Source organism: Trichomycterus rosablanca, chromosome 13 (genome assembly GCF_030014385.1).
Source record: "Trichomycterus rosablanca isolate fTriRos1 chromosome 13, fTriRos1.hap1, whole genome shotgun sequence".
Taxonomy (NCBI): Eukaryota; Metazoa; Chordata; class Actinopteri; order Siluriformes; family Trichomycteridae; genus Trichomycterus; species Trichomycterus rosablanca.
The window spans coordinates 19222896-19246503 of record NC_086000.1 but is presented as its reverse complement, the minus strand read 5'-3'; the positions used below and the strand labels follow the sequence as shown (position 1 = coordinate 19246503).

At 39.6% G+C, this 23608-nt stretch overlaps 1 protein-coding gene across 1 annotated transcript in view; it reads right to left on the bottom strand.

Moving 5' to 3' along the window:
- ralgapa2 (Ral GTPase activating protein catalytic subunit alpha 2) overlaps positions 1-23608 on the bottom strand; it is a 173944-nt gene that overhangs the window by 105249 nt on the left and 45087 nt on the right. The window contains exons 4-20 of the mRNA XM_063008040.1: positions 16686-16743; positions 16439-16482; positions 15383-15563; positions 13823-13938; positions 13149-13287; positions 12242-12444; positions 10160-10390; positions 7628-7801; positions 6598-6726; positions 6265-6413; positions 5998-6109; positions 5655-5892; positions 5077-5250; positions 1430-1552; positions 645-724; positions 456-546; positions 164-358 (exon numbers count right to left, since the gene is read on the bottom strand). Of these exons, the coding sequence (XP_062864110.1) occupies positions 164-358; positions 456-546; positions 645-724; positions 1430-1552; positions 5077-5250; positions 5655-5892; positions 5998-6109; positions 6265-6413; positions 6598-6726; positions 7628-7801; positions 10160-10390; positions 12242-12444; positions 13149-13287; positions 13823-13938; positions 15383-15563; positions 16439-16482; positions 16686-16743 (2437 nt within the window). The remainder of the gene's footprint in view (positions 1-163; positions 359-455; positions 547-644; positions 725-1429; positions 1553-5076; positions 5251-5654; positions 5893-5997; positions 6110-6264; positions 6414-6597; positions 6727-7627; positions 7802-10159; positions 10391-12241; positions 12445-13148; positions 13288-13822; positions 13939-15382; positions 15564-16438; positions 16483-16685; positions 16744-23608) is intronic.

Genomic DNA, 23608 nt, shown 5'->3' with positions numbered 1-23608 from the left:
CATTTACCATCCATTTAATCCATTACTAAAAACCCAGAAACATTATTTACCTTGGAAATAACCTATTATGACACAATCAGACCCCAAGACCTATAGGATAAGCAACCCAATGACCATTTGTAAGCCCAGATTAGTCCTGTTGGAAAGCTGCGAGTTTATGTACCTGCCAGTGCCTCACTCTGGCTGAGCAGGAGGCTCCTCTGGCTTTCTGTATCAGCAGTCATTTCCATGCTAACGCTCACAGTGACATCATTAGGAGAGGGAGGGTCGTGTTCCTCTTCCAAGGTAGGCCACGTCAGTGGATTTACATCTGCATCACTAAGGTAGCAGTTTGAGGCCTCGCTGCTTATGCTTTCACCTGTAAAGAGTAAGAGCACAAGCTTCATAAAAAAAGAAGGAAAAAAACAACAACTCTGTGCTCTTCAAAAAACATAAAAAAACAAGCAGCAGCTTACTCTTCTCGTAATGCCTCGTCTTTACACTCAAAGATCCTGTACCTCCTGTAGAGTCAAGGTCTGCTGGACTGCTGCTCTGCCGAACCAGAATCTGAGTAACACAAAGTAAATGGAAACACATGATTGTAATAAGGATTAGATAAAGAAAGAATTATTGTGGAAGAGTGGGGTGTGTACAGCAGGACTGACTGTGGGGGCTTCAGATTCCCTTTTCCCTGCTGAGCTGCCATCAGAGCTGCCTGTGTTTGGAGATTCCTCCCTCTGCTGAGCTAGAGATGCAAACACAAAATAAACAATATTAAACAGAATAAAAAACATTTAGCCCTATTGCTGATACACCATGGATTCAGAAAGTATTCAGACCGCTTGATTTTTACCATCTACATTACATAATATTGTGAAAAGATTCAGAGTATCCAGAAAAGTCTTAGTTAGTGTAGGGAACCACTACTGAATGTCACCTTCAACCCCCCAGATAGTCAGAGATGAGTCAGGCTACTGCTATGCCTCTAATGCAAAATTTTGGAGTGAACTAAAGGCATGGGTTTTTATTTTGTTTATATCATTTCTTTGTACTTTTGTTAGTTAAATAAAGGTTCAAGAGAATGAATGGTGCATCTTAAATAATCTATAAATCTTTCACTCTTATTTTGCCCTTTGAGTGTGGTGAAGGTATCAAATGGTAAATTTGTTTATATTTACAAAATAGAATTAATTTGATCACCCAAAGCATTAAATTTCATTTCTTTGTAATTGTGTCAGTTAATTAATTAATCAATCAATCAATCAATCAATCAATCAATCAATCAATCAATCAATCAATCAATTAATAAATGGGGTTTGTATATGGATGGTTTGAGTGTGTGTGTATAAGAGAGAGAAAAATAGGTAGAAATAGAGTTTGTAGTGTGGTCCGGGTCTGGAATCTAGGGAATATCTGCTAGACAGTATTTAAATAAGGTGTGTGTGAATACCTGGGAAGGAGTCGGTAAGCTGCTGGGTAATATCTGAGGTGCTGCTACTGCGAAGAAGGGGACCGTCTCCATCCCCCATATCTCCTTCTCCACCACATTCAGATAACTGACACTCCTCCACATCTGACAGAGGGGAGAGTTACCATCAGACCTAGCACACTTAAACTCACCCAACACTTACGCACACTTAATCCAGTACATGCATTTATGGATTGTATTATAAGCTACACCTCTCATATATACAAACTTTGTGGGTGTTAAATTACTGACTGAAGCCCACCTGGTGGTCTTTGCACTAAAACATTTTTAAATCAAAACATAGGACCCCCAGTTACCAGATGACGTTTGGGTGATGGACCATTTTAACACTGCAATTACACTAATATGATAATAACATGTGATGTGGGTTGTACTGGTAAGACTTACTGGCCACTTTACTATAAACACATACCCTGTATCACTCCTTGCAGGTGTACAGTTAGAGACTAGTTTTATTTTCTATTTGTGTTAATCTTCTGCTAGTCTTTTACCAGTGGACACTTTTTGATTATGGATTGTTGTTGGCCTAATATTTTTGGTTGAAGCACTGTTCTCCTCATAGCACTGACCGTAAGGTGTATGTTTGTATCTTAGTGTGTGTGCCTAACAGAAAAAGACCAGTATGTATAAGAAGTACTTAAAACCATACACATTAATACCAGTAAACACACATTACCATGTTCTTACCAAGATAGGAATAATGGTATTTGGTAGGAATAAGAATAATATTTGGTTTCTATTAATAGTACAGAGAAACTAATAGGCAACAGTCATAGCTCAAGTTATTACAACATTTTTTGATAATAAACCTGCATACTAGGAAAAAGAACAAGCAAGAAAAAAGAGCGGGAGTTTTAAAAAGACAAACAGATTGAGAAACTCGGTTACCTGAAAGTCTGTGAGAGCAATGAGAGTTGTGAGAGATACCAGGCAAGAAAGAGCTGACAGTGTGCAGCAGCATTGGCACACTCTTAGTGGCCGGCAAAGCTTCATACAGATGCACACAGTTGCTGATAGACTGGCTTCGCTTAGCTACCCAGAAAATAAGCAAAGAAAATGGAAAGATAGAATAGGAAAGAGAAAAGAAAGCAAAGTCAAATACAACCTGCAGTGGAAAATAGTGCATGCATCCTTTTGCCTCTAAGAAGCAATTTCTGCAAGTGCTGACATGCTTGACACATCTCTTGTGGAATCTTTGCCCACTGTAAAGCTTCCAGCTCATTGAGGGTTTTTTTTTTTTTTTACCCCTTTTTCTCCCCTTTTAGCGCATCCAATTGTTCAATTAGCATCGTGCTTCCTCTCTGTCTATGCCGAACCCTGCCCTGACGGAGGTGATTGAAGCTAACCCGTATCCCCTCCGAAACACGAGCAGCAGCCAGATGCATCTTTGCCACCCACACATTGACGAGTTTTGGCGCCACCTAGCGTTGCATGCGGAGAGACACACCCTAAGAGCACCCTCTCCCATCTCTGTGTAAGCGCCTCCAATCAGCCGGCAGAGAACGCAATCGCATTCTGACAGAGAGAGACCCACATCCGGTTCTTTGTCCCACCCCCCACATGAGCAACCGGCCAATCGTTGCTCATATAGCCACTCAGCTTCGAACCGGTAAAGCGAGGCTGGATTCGATACCACGCTTCTCAGAATACAGCCCTGGTTGCAGCGCGTTTCTTTTTACCGCTGCGCCACCTGAGCGGGCAGCTCATTGAGGTTTGATGGCCAAAAATTGTCTATGGGATTGATTCCTTAAAAAAGCTTTGTTTGACTAATTATCACCATGGTTTAGTTTCATCACAGAGGACATAACATTTCTCTCTAAAATGCCTTGATATTTCTGTGAATCCATGATGCTTATCACACATTTAAGACTACCAGTACCTGCCAGTACCTTTATGCTTTATTGTAAGGATAGTGTTCTTCTAGCCATAACCCCCACCGTTCTTGCACCAGACAAACCACTGATCCACATGGTCAAACAGTTCCAGTTCCATAAAAAGCATCCTAAAACTTTGCAGGCCTATCCAAATACTTTCTGGCATATTGTAGTCAAACCCTCCTGTGCTTCTTGATCAAGAGTGGCATGTGTCATGGAGTCCACCCAAGTCCTTGGTGAAGTGATCTCATGGTTGCCACAGACACATTTGTCACAGCCTACATTAGGTCATCCTGTAAGTATTTTGCAGGAGATTGGGGGGTGGGGCCTTCATTGTCCTGGTGGGATTTAAGGCCTTGGGGTAAAATTCATGTCTTTTTCCGATAGCCAGGGAGGTTTGGAACTTACAGAAAATCCTCCCAATGGTGTCTTTAGGTTTAGGTTCTAGGTTTTATAAATCTTCTAGTACCCAACTCCCCTTTTGGTGCAATGAAATGATCTCCACTCTCAGCTTCTGTAAAGGTTTCTTAGTTTTCACCAAGGTTACAACACACCTTGACCACATCTATGGGTGCTGTTTATATAATCATCACAGCTAAAGCAAATTAAGAGTAATTAATGCTCCTAATTTGCAAATCCCCCAGTTTTTCATTACACATTTCATAACCAGCATTATTTAAGATAAAAGTCTTGTTGAAAAGTCTTGTTGACTCCCAGATCAGACCATCTGATAAGGTAAGAAGTCTTGGTGTTGTTCTTGATAACCAGCTGACATTCTCTCCTCATATAGCCAACATGACAAGAGTGTGTCGGTTCCTCCTGTACAACATCAGGAAGATTCGTCCATTTCTCTCCAGGGAAGCTACCCAGATTCTGGTGCAATCACTTGTAATCTCACGGTTGGACTACTGCAACTCCCTTCTGGCTGGAGCTCCCATGTCCACGATTAAACCCTTACAGCTCATTCAAAATGCAGCTGCACCTCTGGTTTTTAACCAACCCAAACACTGCCACATCACCCCACTGCTACGTTCTCTTCACTGGCTTCCTGTAGCTGCACGCATTCAGTTTAAAACACTGACACTCGCCTACAAAGCCAAAAGTTGACCAGCCCCAAGCTACCTTCGTGGCCTAATCAAACCCCGCTCTGTACCACGCAACCTCCGAGCCTCTAGTCTCGCTCGACTTGATCCTCCACCCAGGACTCGAGGAAGACAAGCATCAAGGCTCTTCTCTGTTCTAGCACCGAAGTGGTGGAATGAACTTCCTCTGTCTGTCCGAACATCTGAGTCTCTTGCTGTCTTTAAAAAACGATTAAAAACTCACCTTTTTACTAAACACTTAAGCTGACTTGTACTTATTTACTAACATTTTGTTCCATTCTTTTCCATAAAAAAAAAAAAAAAAAAAAAAAAAAAAGGCACTTTGGTTCTAACAGGTTTTAGCAGATTTGTGTTCTTCGACTGTTTACCTAAACTTGAGAAATGAAATGTTCACTATAGAAGCACTTCTGTAAGTCGCTCTGGATAAGAGCGTCTGCTAAATGCTGAAAATGTAAATGTAAATGAATGAGTAATTTAGAGAAATAAATGCACTAGCGGCCTCAGGCTTTAGGCCTCCGCTGTAAACAGATGCAGTGTCCCCCAGTGTAGTGAAAAGCAAAGAAACAATCCTATGCAGGTAAACAAAGTGATTAAGAAAAAGAGGAACAGAAAAACAGACTGGTATTCATACCTGATGCTTTCTGTCGGACGATGTTGCGGGCTTTCTCCACAGCGGGGGCTCCGGTTGTGGTGGCACTGCGGATGCGCATGGGTTCCTGGGCTCCTGGCTGCTCACCTGCATTCCTCCAGCTCAGAGAAAATGACCGTGATACTGCTGTAGATTTCTGAGAGTCCAGCATGCCTCCTACACACACACACAAACATGCATGACAACACATGAGCAGTCTGGGTTGTTGTAACACAAGCTAAACAAAGCATACATTCATCATCTAACTTGCCATTTACACTAGTTGTACACAGGCTGAGTTGGTATTCAATGTGAATTAACACAAATGTTATTAAAGCTAATTTAATTTATTATTACAGACTGGAGTTAAACAACTGGCAATTTTAAACATAAAATATTCTATGCATAACAATACATCACTGGTTTATAATCATTATAAATTAAAAACATAATTATTAGTCTTTTTAAATAAAAAAAGGATTAATAAAATATGATAATAGATTACTAAATCTGGTAACCCACACAAGATTGCTGAAGAACAAAACACACACATGCACAGAGATCCAAAACCACAGACAAACCTCGACCCCGCTGCCTCTTCTCTTTCTGTTCAGAAAGCTTGTCAAGAGGAAGGTTGTTAAGGTCCAAGCCATAGACACAGCGGGCCAACACTACGGTCAGAGAGTCCATGATGCTTGCCCACTCAATCACCAGCTCCTCCCAGTGGCTTAGAGAGGACAGAACTGCCAGCAGGTCGTCCCACAGCTCACGAGAGATAAACACACTCAGGTTGGCCCGAACCCATGCCACAATGATGGTCTGAAACAAAACGCACATTTCCCAGTTTAGTTCCACTGAAATTGTTTACATGTGACGGTATTAGTAAGCTACGGCGTGTGGCAGTATGATTAACTCCTGACTCACTCTGAAGAGAACACTAGCCAGCTTCTGGGCAAAATCATCTTTCTTGTGGGTATCCTCAGACCTCTTCATTACTGATTCAGTGATTCTCAGCAGCACTTGCAGCATCTGCTCCCTAAAAACATTTAGGACAAGTCAGGATGAAAGAGTGCACTTAGGTCCCATGCTCTGTGATCAAACATCCAATAATAACAATTATAGTGTAACAACATTGCTAGCTTGCATATTAAAGTTGTGGTTTGGTTATATGTGTGAAAAATGGAATCATACCAAGTCTGTCGACTCATGTTCTGCTCCATGATCATGTGGCGGTAGATACTGAGCACTGCTCTGCAGACCTCCACTTGGTTGTCCAGCAGTTTGGGCACATCTTGACATGGCTCCAACAGAAACACGTTAGCCGAGTTGGTGAGAAAGACCTGAAAGGAAATATTACAATTACATATGCTAACAAAGCTACTGAATTCTTGACTCCTGACTGGTTGGAGGGTGTTTATTTTCTCTAACAGCACAACTAATAGCTTCTGCTTTAAACTGTACAACACTGTATATGTAAAAGCTATTTCCAGCTATTTTGTCTGTTTTCATGTGTAAAATATGAACCTGCAGGGTGGGCTGGATGCCAGCTTTTACATCAATGTTCTGTTCCTCAGTCAAACAACCTCTGCTGATAGCACTGCTAAAGGAGTAAGTCCTCCCCCAACTGGATGATCTCTTGTGTCCATGAGTCTCCTAGAAGCAGACACAGGACATCTAAATAAAACCCTAAATGAACATGTCTCCTAGGTCAAATACCATGTTCTGTTATTACTTCCAGTTACTGTGTGGAGTAGTTCCACACCCAGGTCTTAAAGAGATAAGAAGGATGTTCACCTCACTGGAACATTGTCAGAAAACTCAGGTGGTTATTTGCTTGCCCCACAGGGGCGTCAGCAATAAGCCCCAAGTAAAATGCAAAAGCACACAGGAAAGTAGGAAAATAAAAAAAAGAGAAAAGCAAAAACCCAAATACTGAGTAACCACAATGCCATGGCAATGGCATTTGACAACCTGTGACTGACTTTCCCTATAGGATTAATAAAGTGATCTATCCATATATCGAAACTCTCAAAAAAATTAAGGAAATAAAGTAAAATGATAGTACTATCATCCAGCCCTAACATACATTTTTAGAATATACTGTATGAAGATATTAAAATAAGGTTTTGTTTTTTTTAAATAAATTGAAGTAAAATTAGAAGTATAAAAGCATTGGGAGCCTGCAAATTCAACCAAGATTAAAATAGTCTTTCGTACAATATTTATAACCCTAATAAAAACAGATCCACACAGTATATTTATAAACATGATATTCCTTGACATGTGACTTAAGTTACTTTTCTTTTCAATTTTCAGTCCTGGCTCATACATCAGTAATATGTTTTAAAAAAATGCTTATTTATGTAAATGCCAGGCCTTTCCCTTTATGCATAACCTAACATAAGTCTAAGTGTATCACTTTGTTCATATTCAGTGATTTATTGATTTAAATTCAGTTAAATTATTCTGATTTGTAATCAGATTTGATCTGAACCAGGTTACCTTTGTTTCTGACACTTTGTCAAGTGTCCCTGTGTGTGTACTAGAAGTATACCTGTGAATGTGTAACATCGATCTCAACCGGTTGCAGTGGCTCCTCAGCCTCCTCATTGCGCTCACTTTTAACTGGCTCGGTCATAAAAGTGGGTCTCTCCTGCAGGATCCATTTCCTGTACACTTTAATCACCTTACGGGTGGCAGACGCTTCACAGGACGGCAACAGGAAGGCCTGAGGGGTGAAACAACAATGCCGCTATCTTACAGTGCAATAATATCGACGTAATGATGAAAATAAGTAATACATCGATTCTTTTAATAGTTTTACACGTTATAGTTGCACCTAATAAGATTTTACAACTTTTTGCAACAACTGAGCTGCTTACTCTAGAACTTTAGTTAAAAGCTGGAGTAATTCACACTTACTCTTAATGATTAAAGTCTGAGCAAATGTTTGTCATGAAAAGCTTGCCTTGTCCTAACTGCAAACAGATACTTCAAATAATCATACCTATATTAGTTTTTTTTGTCATTGGATCAAGTGCACCTTTTTAAAGATGTAGGGTTTCAAGAGCACTTTGCATTTTTCCCATCTAACAGCATACTAAAGTTTGTTTTCAAAGCATTTCGCTCTACGCTCTTTCGAGATACTGATATAATGACTTTGGACAAATAGGTTTAAAAAACAGCATTTTAGGAGCACACAATTCCTTCATTTGCATAGTGTGATCTTGCCCTCACACATGTACAAGTACACACCCTGCTCAACACAGGGCTCTAGAGTGCGACCAATTTGGTCGCACATGCGACCTAATTTTTCAATGGTGCGACTAAAAAAAATCTCAGGTCGCACCGGTGCGACCAGCAGTTCAAGGGGAAAAAAGTCTCCGCTACTCTGACAGTCTTCCCGTGGTTCAACAACAGACACACATTAGGCCCATATCATGGTCTAAACCAATCGGAGACAGTGAAGAGCGGGACAATATTGTATCGGTGATATGTGAGCGACATTCAGCTCAACCAATCAGAATGCAGCACCGGACGTTCAGTTAGTTTAGTTTTGTATATGAGACTCGCCGGACGGCCAAAGTATAAAAGTTCGGTTTCTAGAGCTAGGCAGTTTAAAGTGTTGTAACGCTTACTGAAGTCCTGACTAAACCGTTACAGTGAAGTCTACCTTGTCGTGTGCTTTTATTCCCACACATTCATCACCACACAGCAAGAGACCCGTAACAGTGGTGAGCCGACCCTCTAGTAGCAATAGGCTAATGCTAGCGGTTAAGTGCGACGATAGCGAAAGTAAAAACACAATAATATTTTCGTTAAGTAAAATATAAAAATAACTAAAAGACAGTGAAGTGTTAGAATACATGTAATCAAAATACACAGTGAGTGCACCGCAATCGATTTTGGGAATCTGTGTAAAAGATCCAGTAAAGCCGATAATATAATGCACTTTATTTAAGATTACACTCTAACACTAGAGCCCCATACACACACAAAAAAAAAAATTACAAAAAATTATATATATATATATATATATATATATATACATACATATATATATACATACATATATACATACATACATATATACATACATACATGAATAGATATACTCTATTATTATTGTTATAATTTTTATAATAGTGTACTATAATGAGATTATAATACTATAATTAACTGTAAAGAGCATGGGAAAACCATGGCCATCAAAATTGTATTTGTGACTGGTTCTAATACATTTTGAATTGAAAGGATGAAAAGCACAATGCATCTATAAAACACATTACATGCCGCAGTAAATGCACTGCCCATGGGTCCCCTCTCCCCACTGCCTTTCAGCAGCAGACAGCAACAAACATCAACAGACGAGGCCATGTTGACCAGACTGTTATTTAATCATTTACAAGTCAATATTGCCTATATGGACAGCGAAAAAACAAGTGAACCTGTAAAACTAAGGTGTTAAATGCGATGCAGTTGAAAATTAGGGTGCACCTAACTTTTGTGCTGGTGCACCTAAGAAAAAAAGTTAGGCGCACCAGTGCAACCAGTGCAAAAAGTTAGTCTAGAGCCCTGCAACATTCACTTCACCATCAAAATTCTATCCATCACACAGAAAAGTCTGTTGAGTGCCTGACCGGGCCAGAAGCACCACCAATACTCAAAACAGCTGCTTTTAATGTATTGCTCAAGCATTATTTGCTGTTAAAGTCACATTATTCATCTGTACCATCCAATTTAGTGATGACAGGTAGGCATAGAGGAATGACTGTGCATGGGCAATTACCCATACTCCTGATGCAGTAGATTAAGATTAGGCTGAAAAAAGACATAGTAGGTTTTGTATGCTCTCAAAACAACAAAGCAAGTCTTGGGCACAAAGGCCAAATCAAACACAGTGAGTAGTTTGTTTCTCATAATAAAGCGAAAATATATTTTTAAGGTTTATGTTTACACAAGCTGCAGTTTTACAAAAACTATAATTTAATAAGATGACCACTAGATGACAGCGCTGCAACATAAAACGTGCTCTCTAAGCCTTCACAGGAACAATAAAAAGCTGCACAATAGCATGCTGTCTAACCTGGTGAAAGACTTCATTGACAAAGTTGACGTTGTCTCGTGTGGAGAGCAGGATGCACTGGACCATGTCATAAACAGAGCGGTGCTCCTCCTCGATGCTGCATATGCTCGAGTTACTGCCTCTGCGATCAGACAGCGTGCTGCTGTTCGAGTGGTTTTTCTCCTGCTCTACTGGACCATTTGCCTCGGATTCGCTACTTCTGTCCTGACTGATACTGCCTGCAGTTACAGTCTGACACACACACACACACACACACACACACACACACACACACACACACACACACACACGGTTATACATTTCAACCCTTTTGCTTGAAATCATTCTGTTTGATCTCTCAAGTGCTGACATAATTGGCTCACTTTGAGAACTACGGTCTAAACATTTGTTTCTTACATTTTACAATTACAGCATCAAGCAGAAACCTTTATCTAAAGTGACTTACAGTTGTAGCTAATCACAGTCAAACAACTGAGGGTTAATGCTCAGGGGGCCAACAGTGGCAATTTGGTGGTTTGGGGCTTGAACCAGCAACCTTTTGATTACTAATCAAAAGGTTACTAATCAAGCAGGCAGTATCAAACTGGACTGGAGTTTTAACACCTGTGCAGTGTTCAAGAAAGGACAGAGTCGTTTGTACTTTTTGAGGAAACTGAGGTCCTTCGGAGTGTGCAATAAACTCCTATGGATATTCTACCAGTCTGTTGTTGCTAGTACCTTATTTTATGCTGTTGTGTGCTGGGGCAACAGCATCAACAAAGGTGCAATGAACAAAATAAACAAACTAATTAAGAAGGCTGGCTCTGTTGTTGGAGTCATATTGGACACTCTGGAAGAAGTAGCAAAAAACCGGACACTCAATAAGCTGCTTTCTATTATGGACAATACATCACACCCCCTGCACACTACAGTGGAGAAACAGAGAAGCACGTTCAGTGGTAGACTGATACAGCTGCGCTGTACTAAAGAGTGCCGTGTGAGATCTTTCCTTCCCACTGCAGTAAGACTCTACAATGATTCTCCTCATTCCAGAAACACTATGGATCTCCTGCCACCCGAATAGTGTTGATTAATTTTTTGCAGTGCAATATCTTTTTATCTCTTTTAGTGCAATATACTTTTGTAAAATAATATATTTATATATTTTTCTCTTAGTGCAATAATACGCATGCTGCTGTTTTTCATAATGTCCTGTCTTTTTGCCTATGCCCTGTTATGTTTAATTGTGTTGTTTTTTTTGTCTGTCTTCCCTTGTGTAATTTGTACTGTAATTTGTAAATTGTAAATTGTAACTGTGTAATTTGTAAAGTACTGTGACACTGCAATTTCCTTCGGGATTAATAAAGTCTTCCCGTGCCTTACCTTACCTTAATTCAGCACATTAACTGCTGTGCTACCACTACCCTTTTGTTCTGGATAAAAATGGTGTTTGATGAAAATAAAAATGACAACAATAATAATGTTCACTCTATTTTAATTTTAACTATGACATTTTTTTCCCAAATTGTGATTACATAATCAATAGGGTTCACCAACTTTTCCTCATTTTAATGATTCAAAATGTAAGTCTTTTAGTGTTAAAGTCTTTTAGAGAGATAAAGTATGGCATTAGGTTTATGTATATAAAATAAAATTTATTGTATTAATTTATATTTTACATTTTAAATTAAAGTTTATCATTGTGCCAGAAATTAGTAAAATGCTCAATACAGAATCATACAGACTAGTATAGGTTTAAATGACTTCAATCAATAAAATGTTTGGTTCAGATAGTTTGACATTATATGGCATACAAGAAAAATAGGGGAAAATTAGTGGCACTAGTGGTAACATGACAAGGTCAGCAGCCTCTTAATAAATATATTGTCACTTTATCCCATTTACTTACACAGCAAACGTGACCCAATTTACCTAAATGTCAAATATTGTTATATTATTGTGTGTTTGTGCCATTTTAATTAGTAACTGACAGTTTCTAAACAGATGTATTTAAAGCTGATATTTGTAATTCATTAAATGACTACAATTGCAAAATAAAAATGTATAGATCAACAATCTGCTTGGCATCAGTCATTTTCCTACCTGGATGATTTTGGGGAAAACTTCTCCTCCGTTCTTAGTGCTGCTTGTAGCTGAGCTCACATACTTCTTTTCCAGGAAGAAGTTGACCAGCCAGGTGATAAAGGCTACACGGGGCGCCAGGTACTGATCCCGCGTGCAGAAGGTGCTTTCGTTGTTGCGCGACACTGGCACATACAAGGGTTTTGGTCTGTGGTGGGGAAGGTCTGACACAAGGGGAGATTGGACTGAGAGGGCATGACATTTAAAAGGACAATGTGGTGTTTATGGGAAAACAAACAGTAATAACATACAGAAATAACAAAAACAAAAAGAATGAGCAACTTATAAGAAATCAAACACAAAAAATTTTAATATTCATCTCTCAGAGCCTTTTGATTAAGCAGCTGCTCAGATGCACTTTCCTGAACAGTCTTAGTTATACAGGGGTTCTGAGGTAATTAGCATTTAACAGCTACGAGCAGCAGAAAGCTGCCATATTTAACAGCTACAGGCAGCATAAGCTGCCATATATGATGCAGAACGGCATAATCAGGGCAAACCAATAAACCAATAACAAACCAATAACCAATAACAAAATTTAAATACTTATTTAAATAGTTAAATATTGTTTAAGAATAAAAACTTTTTACTTTTACATTTTTTATTTTACTAACGTAAATAGTCTGCAAATTATCTGAAGAAACATTTGAAAAGAAAATATGCACTATAAAATGTTTTGAAAAATGCATACACATCGGAATAATAGAATGAATAAAATTTCATAAAAGTCAATTGTTCATCAGAAATATAATACATTTAAACATTAAAGCAGCTGAGTGACCTGTAACTAATAGTTTTACAAATGCAAAAACACACAAAAATTTTCCTTTTATTCATTTTTTTTCGCATTTGGTGAAATGAAACTTACCCAGTAGTGGTTTATAAAGATTGGTGAGTTTGGTGAAGGAGGGGAAGATGTGAGGCAGGTAGTATTTCTTAAAGAGCGTGAAGAGAAACCTGAAGCCTGAGTCTTGTTTGTCTTTCTTGAGCCATTCCAGACTGGATGCCTATAAACCCAAACCCAAATTCCAGATGAGAAACAAGCCTAACACTGAAAAGCAGTATTCACGAGATAATCTGAATACATGATTTATTCACTGAATGTCCATTAATAATCCTGAGAAATAAGATATTTTATAATCATAGGGCACAACACATACAGTCTTATACAAGAGTTTAAACACTGCTGGTCAATTCCATGTCTATCTTCTAGGTTAACTTGCTAATAAAAGAAAAAAGTCTGCACATTCTGCTAAATGCTTCATGTGAGACATTTAAAGTTCTGGCATATATGGCATAATATTTCATGTTTTGCTGATATGGTAAAACCAGCAAATTAGTAGAAACTGCAGAAAAAGCAGAAATGACCATATGTACGTGTGTTTCCTGTAGAAAATGTGGGTTATTCACTTATAAATAAAATAAAATAAACTATGTCAAATCATTACTTATGACTTTGTTGGCTTAATATGATCAGATCTTAGGAATTAAACAAGACAAAACTTTAATGCTAAGAATAAGCTTTAATTTCTGCATTCTTACCTGGAGCACCATGAACTTTAGCACAGCTTGAAGGAAGAAGCAAGTCTGGTCATCGGCTACTTTCTCACCAAGAACAGCAGGCACGAGAGGGGTAATCTCCTCAGGTACGATCTTAGCTGTACCACCACAAAGAACAAGGCAGGTTAAAAAAAAAAGTTAAAATGTTATGACAGAGGGGTTAGGTTTATGTAAGACTTAATAGCATATTATTAGGGACATGGCCATGTATAAGTTAGGCCCTACCTAAGTGTAATATGCAAAATGCTGTGAAATTCAAGATTACGGTTCGTATTTAGCGATTTAACATTTTTCATTCGTGTGCCTGACGTTTACTGGTTAATTTGTACTCTGAGGCGGTCCTAGAAATCCTACGGCAATTCGGTTAGCAATCGGTTAGTCAAAATGTCCAAGATAATCTTAAATCTTACTTGGGTAACTGAGTTAGGAAAACTCCCAACCAATCGTGTGGATGCAGTGGGGTGTGTGTCAAAACACAAACAAAAACAGGAAGCCTCGCACCGACGCTGGATGTTTTAGGTTTACATTCAACCGATAAGGTAGGCTGTGCTGTGTATTGTAGCTTTCCTTTATTCTATTATTCAATTTATGAGTGTAATTTATTAACTGCCATAAAATGTGACTCCTTTTACTTTAAAAATGAGTGAAATTATGCACATTTTCTTGTAAATTTAGTTGGGCCCTATGTATAAAACACTACAAACACTCAGTTATTTTATTATATTATTTTATTGTGTCTTTTCTACATTGGCTAGTTAAGATCAGTTACTATTAGCATTCATTCATTTCAAGAATGGCAAAATATTTGTCACAAGAAATTCTTTTTATCATAATTTTTGTTGTATATCAGTCCTTTCAGGTATGAAGTATATTCGAATTTCGGGTCAGATGAGCAAACTAGCAAGACAGTTCATATATTTGGACAGATCAAAGACAAAGACATTCCAACAAGACATAGAAATAATTGTATTACTTATTACTCATCTATATCTGCACATTTGAGTGATACAGTAGTCTAGTAGTGATAGCCCACTAAAGCTGAAATATGGGTTCCAATCTCAGCTGTGCTATCAGCCAGCTGGGCATCTACAGGGGCATGACTGGCTCTGTCTGGTTGAGTGTCTGAAGCCCTACGATGGATTGACAACCTGTCCAGGGTATTCCTGTCTTGCATCTAGTGTCACCAGCAGAAACCAGACCTGCTACAACTCTGACCAGGATAAAAGGGTTGATGAAAAAAATGTATCTATATGCAGTTTTCTTTCCATTTACAAGGTGACCCCCACCCAAATAAAAATCTGGAGAATAAAGACACATGGCTAAATAATCAAATAAATAGGTCGACTTAACAGCAGGGTACAGATTAATAATCACTGATGACGTCTGGAGCTTTAGTGGTTTGATTGTAACAGGAACACAACAGAGAAGTACGTACAGCCAGCTACATGATTGGGCCTGTCCCAAATAAACCTGCACTACAGCAGAGTAAAGACGACAGCTGCTCCACACTAAGCAAGAGTTAGCAGATACGTGTTCTCTTACCATCAGGAGGATGGGAAAAGGGACTGTAAATGATGGTATCTAGCGTGCAGGGACCTCTGGAGGAGGTCACTGCGGGGAAGCCAGGCACCAGGCAGGCGAAAATGAGCAACTGCTCTTCAGAACAGTTAGTCTGCAGAGCCTGCAGCCAGAGCAGGAACAGTCGGATGCCCTCACAGCGGATCTACACACATAAACGCACAGTGATCACACACATGCACACATGTATAAACACACAACACAAACGTTAGAATTTTAAAATATATACACTATGTGCCCTAAAGTTCGTGGACACGTGACCACAGGACTGTTGGACTTCCCACTCCAAAACTAGTGCAGGCTGTGCATTGATATGACATTGTCCCAAACCTCTTCCTCCCTTGTGTCTACAATAGCCTTCACTCTTCTGGTAAAACGCATGATTTTGAAGCGAGTCTGTGAGAATTTGTGCACATTCAGTTACTATTAAAACCCTTGGTAAAAAACCAGTGGTGTCAAGGTCAGAGCAAAGTGGTCATATAATTTGCTTTGTGCACAGTCATCATGGAACAGGTAAGAGCTTTAAAGACTCAGTCTTCTAGTGATCATCATGGTGCACACACTCTCAATTACAATAATAGTAATAATCAATTACAGATAAAGGGTTATATAGCGGCGCTTGGGTGATGCAGCAGTCCTAGCCCATCTAGGCAGAGATCAGGGTTCGAATCTTAGTAGATGCTATCGGCCAGGGTTGAGAAAAGTGGCCAAAGCCCTGCTATGACTTGGCGCCCAGTCTGGGGTGAATTCCTGTTTTACCTTCAGTGTTTTAGAGTAAACCAGATCCACTGCATTTCCTGACCAGAATAAAGCAGTGGTAAATCCCCAGGGGTGTTATCGACCAGCCGGGGATCTATATACAGACATGATTAGGTATGTCTGAGGAAAAGGGGTGGCCAAGACCCCGTGATGGATTGCCGTCCTCTCCAGGGTCTGTTACTTCAATGCACCCACCACGACCCTGACCAGGATAAAGCAGTGGTAAAATGGTAAGAGTTAGTGCCAGTTATGCAATCTTACCTTGAAAGAGTTTCCAGTGTGCAAAAGTTTTTTAAGAATAGAACCTGGAGAGAGAGTAACAGTGGTTAAATAACTGGATATTTCTGAACAGTTGTGTAACGTATCTTTTCTAACATATCAGTATATTAGGACACACATTGTATGACTGGTCCAGCACACACAGAAACTGAGTCTGAGTGAGTGTTTGTGTGTGTGTGTTATAAACTAGGTCAAATAATGAATAAAAAGCTGCAGTTTAGCATCTTACCTATACTGTGAAACTGCCATCGACTGTTTATTTTCTCTGGAAGAAGTTGAAGAATTTTCTGCAAGGGAATACAATTAAACATGGTCATTAACCAAGAAACGAATGTTCAACAACTTCGGTGCAGTAATGTCATCTTGTTCATTGACTTTTTAACCTGTCTGCGTATTGTATCTTGTTAGATTTTGCCTTTCTTTTTTTTTTTTTTTGTGGCTGATCCAATATTTTCAACAGTCACCACTAGGGATGCATCGATACCATTTTTTCCCAACCGAGTACAAGTACATGTATTTTTGTACTTGCCGATACCGATACCTATTTAGAATGATGCAATCTGGAACATTATGGAATAGTGTAGTTTTTAGTGTAAAATAGTGCAATGGAACAGCTGCTTGGGTTGCCATCACTAACTGTAAAAAAAAAACCACCGGCCAGACATCATTGAGAAAGCTTCTGACAAGCCAACGTAAACGTTCATTAATAAACGCACGTAATTAATGTTGTGCACATCATACATGCGATGTGATTCTGCTGATTGAAATATTTACTTTAAAAAGATAATACAGTCCCAGATCCCATCTGAGCCGATTCTATCAGCACATCCATTCGTGGTAGCAACGTGGCAGCAACGTGCACCAGGCACACGGTATGGGATGTTTAGTATCGGAGCCTCGTTTGCGAGTACGAGTACAAGTTAATGAGCACGGTATCGGGCAAATACCCGATACCAGTATCGGTACTCATGCATCTCTAGTCACCACAGCAGAACATTCTGGTCCTAATAACTGATATTTTTCCAGGACCCCCCTCCCTTATCTCCTAATCTAGTCATTTGAACTGCCTATTGTGAATCTGCTGCCTCTTGCACAAAACTCCGATCTGATCAAGAAGAGCTGGAACGCCAAACCACCCCTCCAGCTTCACCACAAGTCCAATCTGCGACCACTTTTTAATCACCTGCCAGTGTTGGGTTCCTCCACATCGCATATGGAGAGCCATACTAAGTTCCCTGTGGATCCCATAACGCCCCACCCAGCCCACAGAGGCGAATGGACAAATCCCGTAGACTGGATATTGTAACAGCAGATATTACAGGGGAAAGAGACCCCAGCCTATCTCCCTCCCTTAAACACAGCTAACTGTGTCTGTGTGGAGGGATTCGAACCCCGGGTCTCGGTGGTAGTGGGCTAACATGATTTACCACTGTGCAACTGAAGCCGTTTCAAACAGTGTTCAGCCCATTAGATAAAGAAAAAAGGTGAGTGTAATAATCAAAATAAACGAGGCAATACCGTGAGATTAACTGTAACTTTTGTAACTTGTTCATTTCTTTATTAGGATTTTAATGTCATGTTTTACACCCTTTAACTGCCATTTCTGTTATGAATGTAACCACTTATTACACAAGATTCATCAGTCCACAAGTTTAAATGTCAAACAGTCATGGACAATTTTGTATCTTCAATTCACCTCACTTGCATGTTTTTGGACTGTAGGAGGAAACCGGAGCTCCAGAGGAAACCCACGCAGACACGGGGAGAACATGCAAACTCACCAACGTGGGGATCGAACCTAGGACGTTCTTGCTGTGAGGCGACAGTGCTACCCACTGAGACACAGCCCTAACTTTTGTAACTAAACCATAATACCATAAGTTAACAATGTTTACCGTGTATGTCTTGCATCCCCAAGCAAAATTCCCAGCCTTATATCATCTGCTGCCAGAGGACTAATGCACACATTACTACTACTGTCACTTCATCAATGCACTTCATCTTGTCCTTTGGACTTTGCATCATAATGGCGAAAATACAAGACCCATGGGAAATCCAAGTGCCTTGGGAGCTTGCAACATAGACAGTATAATAGCATTAGTGGCTACACAACATGATCCACTACATCAAGCCAGTCATCAAGGCAGAAAAAATTACCAGTGGGAACAAAGCCTGCCAGCACCTCCACAAGGGTGTGTTCTGCCTTACCAGATGCTTTGGGTTGTGAAATATTCTGCTGCGACTATACTATAATCACATCAGCATAGAACATAACGGTACAGAGCATGTTTAATACATTAACTAGAAGTGAATACAAGACCCTAGCCCAAGCCCATCCCCACCCCCCATCCACTTTTCTGTCACTACAATCTGCCACCGGACAGGCATCAATCAGCACATCACCAGTGCTGTCTCAGAACGTCAGCCTCATTTACTGCCTGTTCCGATCTGAGGCGTGATGACACATGAGCCGCAGCGTATTGAAGCACCTTGTTATTGATCCTCTGCGTGTGCTTGTGTGTATGGAGGACAGCTCAGGATTAGCGTCTGTCCTTGCTTTTAAGAAGGAGACGCGTTATTGGAGGTGACAGCCGTCAAGGGGGTTCTGGTAAAGCCTGTGCTCTAGGAGTCCACATTGCAGGACTGAGGTTCTAGGAATGTGTCACTCATTCTCACGCTGCTGGCAGAAAGCGGCCTCATGCAGAGCTGCAATGGCTGCTGGGAGATGTTAGCTAGGCATCACAGAGCTCGGAGTGTCTAGTTGCTGGAGTCTACTCTAATCCGCTACAGCTCTCCGGGCATAAGGCTGGAGCATTAGAGCGGGTCGGGCTTCGCCTGCCTCTGCATTTACATGATCCGCACTCGGCTTTTCTGCCACATGGCGTGCATGACTGGGAATACAGCGGCTCCAAAACGCTCTCCAGCAGGGATTTAGTGCAGCACTAGGATCATCCACAAAGTACCCACACAACTTTTACTTTTGTGGAGTGCAAGCAGACTCTTGGTGACATCTGCATAAGTGGCTTCTGGTTTCAGAAAAACATAAATAAACCAAAGCCAGTCAGAGACCAGCATATGGTGATTGAATATGTAAATGCTGATTTAAAGGCAAGGTGCGGTGTGCTCTACATGGCACTAGTTTAGCGTTTCTCTTGCTATGTAAGTCTTCACCAGCAGCAAAACCATCAGGTCCAAACATGGATTTAGTGAGGAAAGTTCTTCTCTCAAACAAACTTTCATTTCTTGGTGTATTTTTCAATGTTCACCTTGTGGCACTTTCACAAAAAGTTAAAAGGCCAAAAGGCTTGGCTGGCGACAGGTAAGTAAATCTATATTTATCTCACTAGGTACAAACATGCAGAATTAAAGGTGCACAGTCCTAGTCTACAACACAATGTTTAGCTTGTTTATAAAATGCATTTTAATGAAGACTTTGGCTAAAATATATTTTGGCTTATTCTAGTAATCTTAGGATCAAGATAAGAATCAGCTGACTTGTGACTAGGGCTGTCGCGGTGAAAGAATTTCCCCTTGCGATATTCAACGTGTCTCAATATCGCGGTATGCGGTAATATCGCCATTTTTTTTTGTTTTTGAAAATTACTTAATTAATCTGGATTTTAGAGCTATAAACAAGCTTTATTGTTAGGCTATGATTGGGTATATTATTGCTTTATAATGACAAAGATGAGACGGCTTTAAGACCAATGAAATACGTGTTTAATGTTAAATACAGAACAGTGCAGGGATGCGCGTCTTTTCTCTATTAAAAAAAGGTTTAAATTTAGCTCCTAGGCTAGATATACAGTGTGAAACGAAAAAAAAAAAGTGTTTAGGCTAAATATTGTAAATACACATCTAATCAAAATATGGTAAAAAAGAAATATAATAAAGTCTGTAAGAGTTTAAACCTGCGTTATTATGCGCGCTAGAAGAACCAACACGTTCATCTGATGTGGTTTAGAGAGAATCTGAGTGGGGTAGCGATGTTCCCCTCGGTACTAAAACTCTCTCTGATGGGGCTCGTTACACTAATACACGTGTACTGTACCTGCATGCGACTTTACAATGCGACAAACTATCTATTTAGTAGGTATAATTAACATAACAATATATACTACATTTCAAGTTATTATTCGTTTCAATACATTTTTATTCAACGAAAAAATACATTTAAATCATTCCAGCAAGACCAGAAAGAGAATATTTGCAGGCTGCAATGCCATATTAACCGTCATTAAGTGTTTTAGTTCACCAAGGCTGTTTGAATATAGTCTAAATTACAAGTATTTATTGAGTGTGAACTCAATTTGATCATTAATAAACTTGCCTATAATTCCTGTTGCGATTGTTTACATTTTAAAACACAAAGCCTGACACTCAGCAGCAACGCATGAGAACAGGTTGCGGGAAAATGACGCTCCTAGCTCATTTTCATTATGAATTCATTTAACATTTATTACGCCCGAATGTAAGCGTAAAACAAGATGGACCCTGCAACAATATAAACAAAAAAAAATAGAAGAAAGAAAGAAAAAACGTGAACACTGCGGTGTTGCGGTTGCTTGGCATGCCCTGCGGTTGGCTGGTCTATACCGCGATATTTCAAAATTGCGGTTAGCGCGACAGCCCTACTTGTGACCAAAACATACAACTGGCAATTGACTAACATTTCTTTAATTAGATGAATACAGTAGTGCGTAATACAGTAGACTCTTGAGTTACGAACCGTTTACCATACGAACACTTTGGGTTACAATCTTTTCAACTTAACGTACAAACAAATTTCGGATTACGAACCGAAATTTGCGAAACACATGACGTCAAGAATAAATTGACTCAGACCGTCTCTCTCTCTCTCTCTCTCTCTATATATATATATATATATATATATATATCTACTGTATATATATACATATATATATACAGTGAGTGAACATTCGAAAAGCAGACTGTGTTTTTTTCAGTGTTTCCTTTATATTTTGTAAAATTCTATATCAAAATGGCCCCAAAGAATGTGCAGAAAAAGCGTAGTGGTGAGAAAATGAACAAATCTATTACATTTGTTGTTGTATAATTACTCCTGCCAGTAGCTGTCACTGTGTATCAGACAGAGGGGACAGTGAGTGAGAGAGAAGAAGGAAATCGTAAAGTATTCTTTCTTTCGTGCAATTACACCTACAAAATACAACACTACTGAAATAAAGAAAAAAATAATAGAGAAATATGAGAGTTATTGTTTCTGGTAGATACATTATAAAAAAAAAAGAAGGAAATTTATAATGGTGTATGGTACAGCACACGTACTGTATTATAATGTGATGTTTTTTATGTACAGTACAGTACTACTGTGTTTGTTGTTTATTACAGGAATGTCTATTCTATAATTTAAGATTTAAGGGAAAATATACTTGCATTTATAACAAAAAAGACCATTTAAGACATTAGAAAGGTTAGGTAAGGGGGGGGTTTGGGAGGTCTGGCACAAATTGATTCTATTTACATGATTTCTTATGGAAAAAATAGGTTTAACTCACAATCATTTTGACTTAAGAACAGCTCTTCGGAACCAATTAAATTCATAAGTCAAGGGTCTACTGTACACTCACAATCACATTGGTAAACACTAAGCAAACGGCAGCTTTTTAGCAGAACATGTTTATTTCCAATCCAAATGAGCCCATATAAACCTTTTCCCTATCTGACCACTACAAATGTAACCCAGTTCAAAGCAGACAAAACAAAAATGTACACTTTTTTTCCAGCAGCTGTACAGACTAAAGGGAATGTTAAGTAAACAACTATTTATAGAAGGTATTGCTAAGAGCGCAGATTAGAAAATAAAGTAAAAGCACAGAAGCAAACAATAAAAACAGAGAATGCCATGATAGTACAGGTACAGCATAGTTTACTGGCTAGTATTTACAGTGTGTATAAAAAATAATAATCTGACCACAAATCACATGCAAATCAGATTCCTTCCCACCCAGTTTTTACCACAAATCAGATGTGTTCCTGCTAAAAATACAAATCCTGGAGGGAAATGCTTGCCGCTAAATTTCATCCCTGCATGGCGCATCATTGTCTGTGCAGTCAACGATGTTTATTCTTTACGATTGCTGCTGTCTAATTGCCATAGCCTAGTGGTTAAGGTACTGAACTAGTAATCAGAAGGTCGCTCGTATGAACCCCACCACTACCAGGTTGCTGCTGTTGGGCCCTTGAGCAAGGCCCTTAACCCTCAGATGCTCAGAGTGTATACTGTAACTAATGTACAGTGTATCACAAAAGTGAGTACACCCCTCACATTTCTGCAGATATTTAAGTATATCTTTTCATGGGACAACACTGACAAAATGACACTTTGACACAATGAAAAGTAGTCTGTGTGCAGCTTATATAACAGTGTAAATTTATTCTTCCCTCAAAATAACTCAATATACAGCCATTAATGTCTAAACCACCGGCAACAAAAGTGAGTACACCCCTTAGTGAAAGTTCTTGAAGTGTCAATATTTTGTGTGGCCACCACTATTTCCCAGAACTTCCTTAACTCTCCTGGGCATGGAGTTTACCAGAGCTTCACAGGTTGCCACTGGAATGCTTTTCCACTCCTCCATGACGACATCACGGAGCTGGCAGATATTCGAGACTTTGCGCTCCTCCACCTTCCGCTTGAGGATGCCCCAAAGATGTTCTATTGGGTTTAGGTCTGGAGACATGCTTGGCCAGTCCATCACCTTTACCCTCAGCCTCTTCAATAAAGCAGTGGTCGTCTTAGAGGTGTGTTTGGGGTCATTATCATGCTGTAACACTGCCCTGCGACTCAGTTTCCGGAGGGAGGGGATCATGCTCTGCTTCAGTATTTCACAGTACATATTGGAGTTCATGTGTCCCTCAATGAAATGTAACTCCCCAACACCTGCTGCACTCATGCAGCCCCAGACCATGGCATTCCCACCACCATGCTTGACTGTAGGCATGACACACTTATCTTTGTACTCCTCACCTGATTGCCGCCACACATGCTTGAGACCATCTGAACCAAACAAATTAATCTTGGTCTCATCAGACCATAGGACATGGTTCCAGTAATCCATGTCCTTTGTTGACATGTCTTCAGCAAACTGTTTGCGGGCTTTCTTGTGTAGA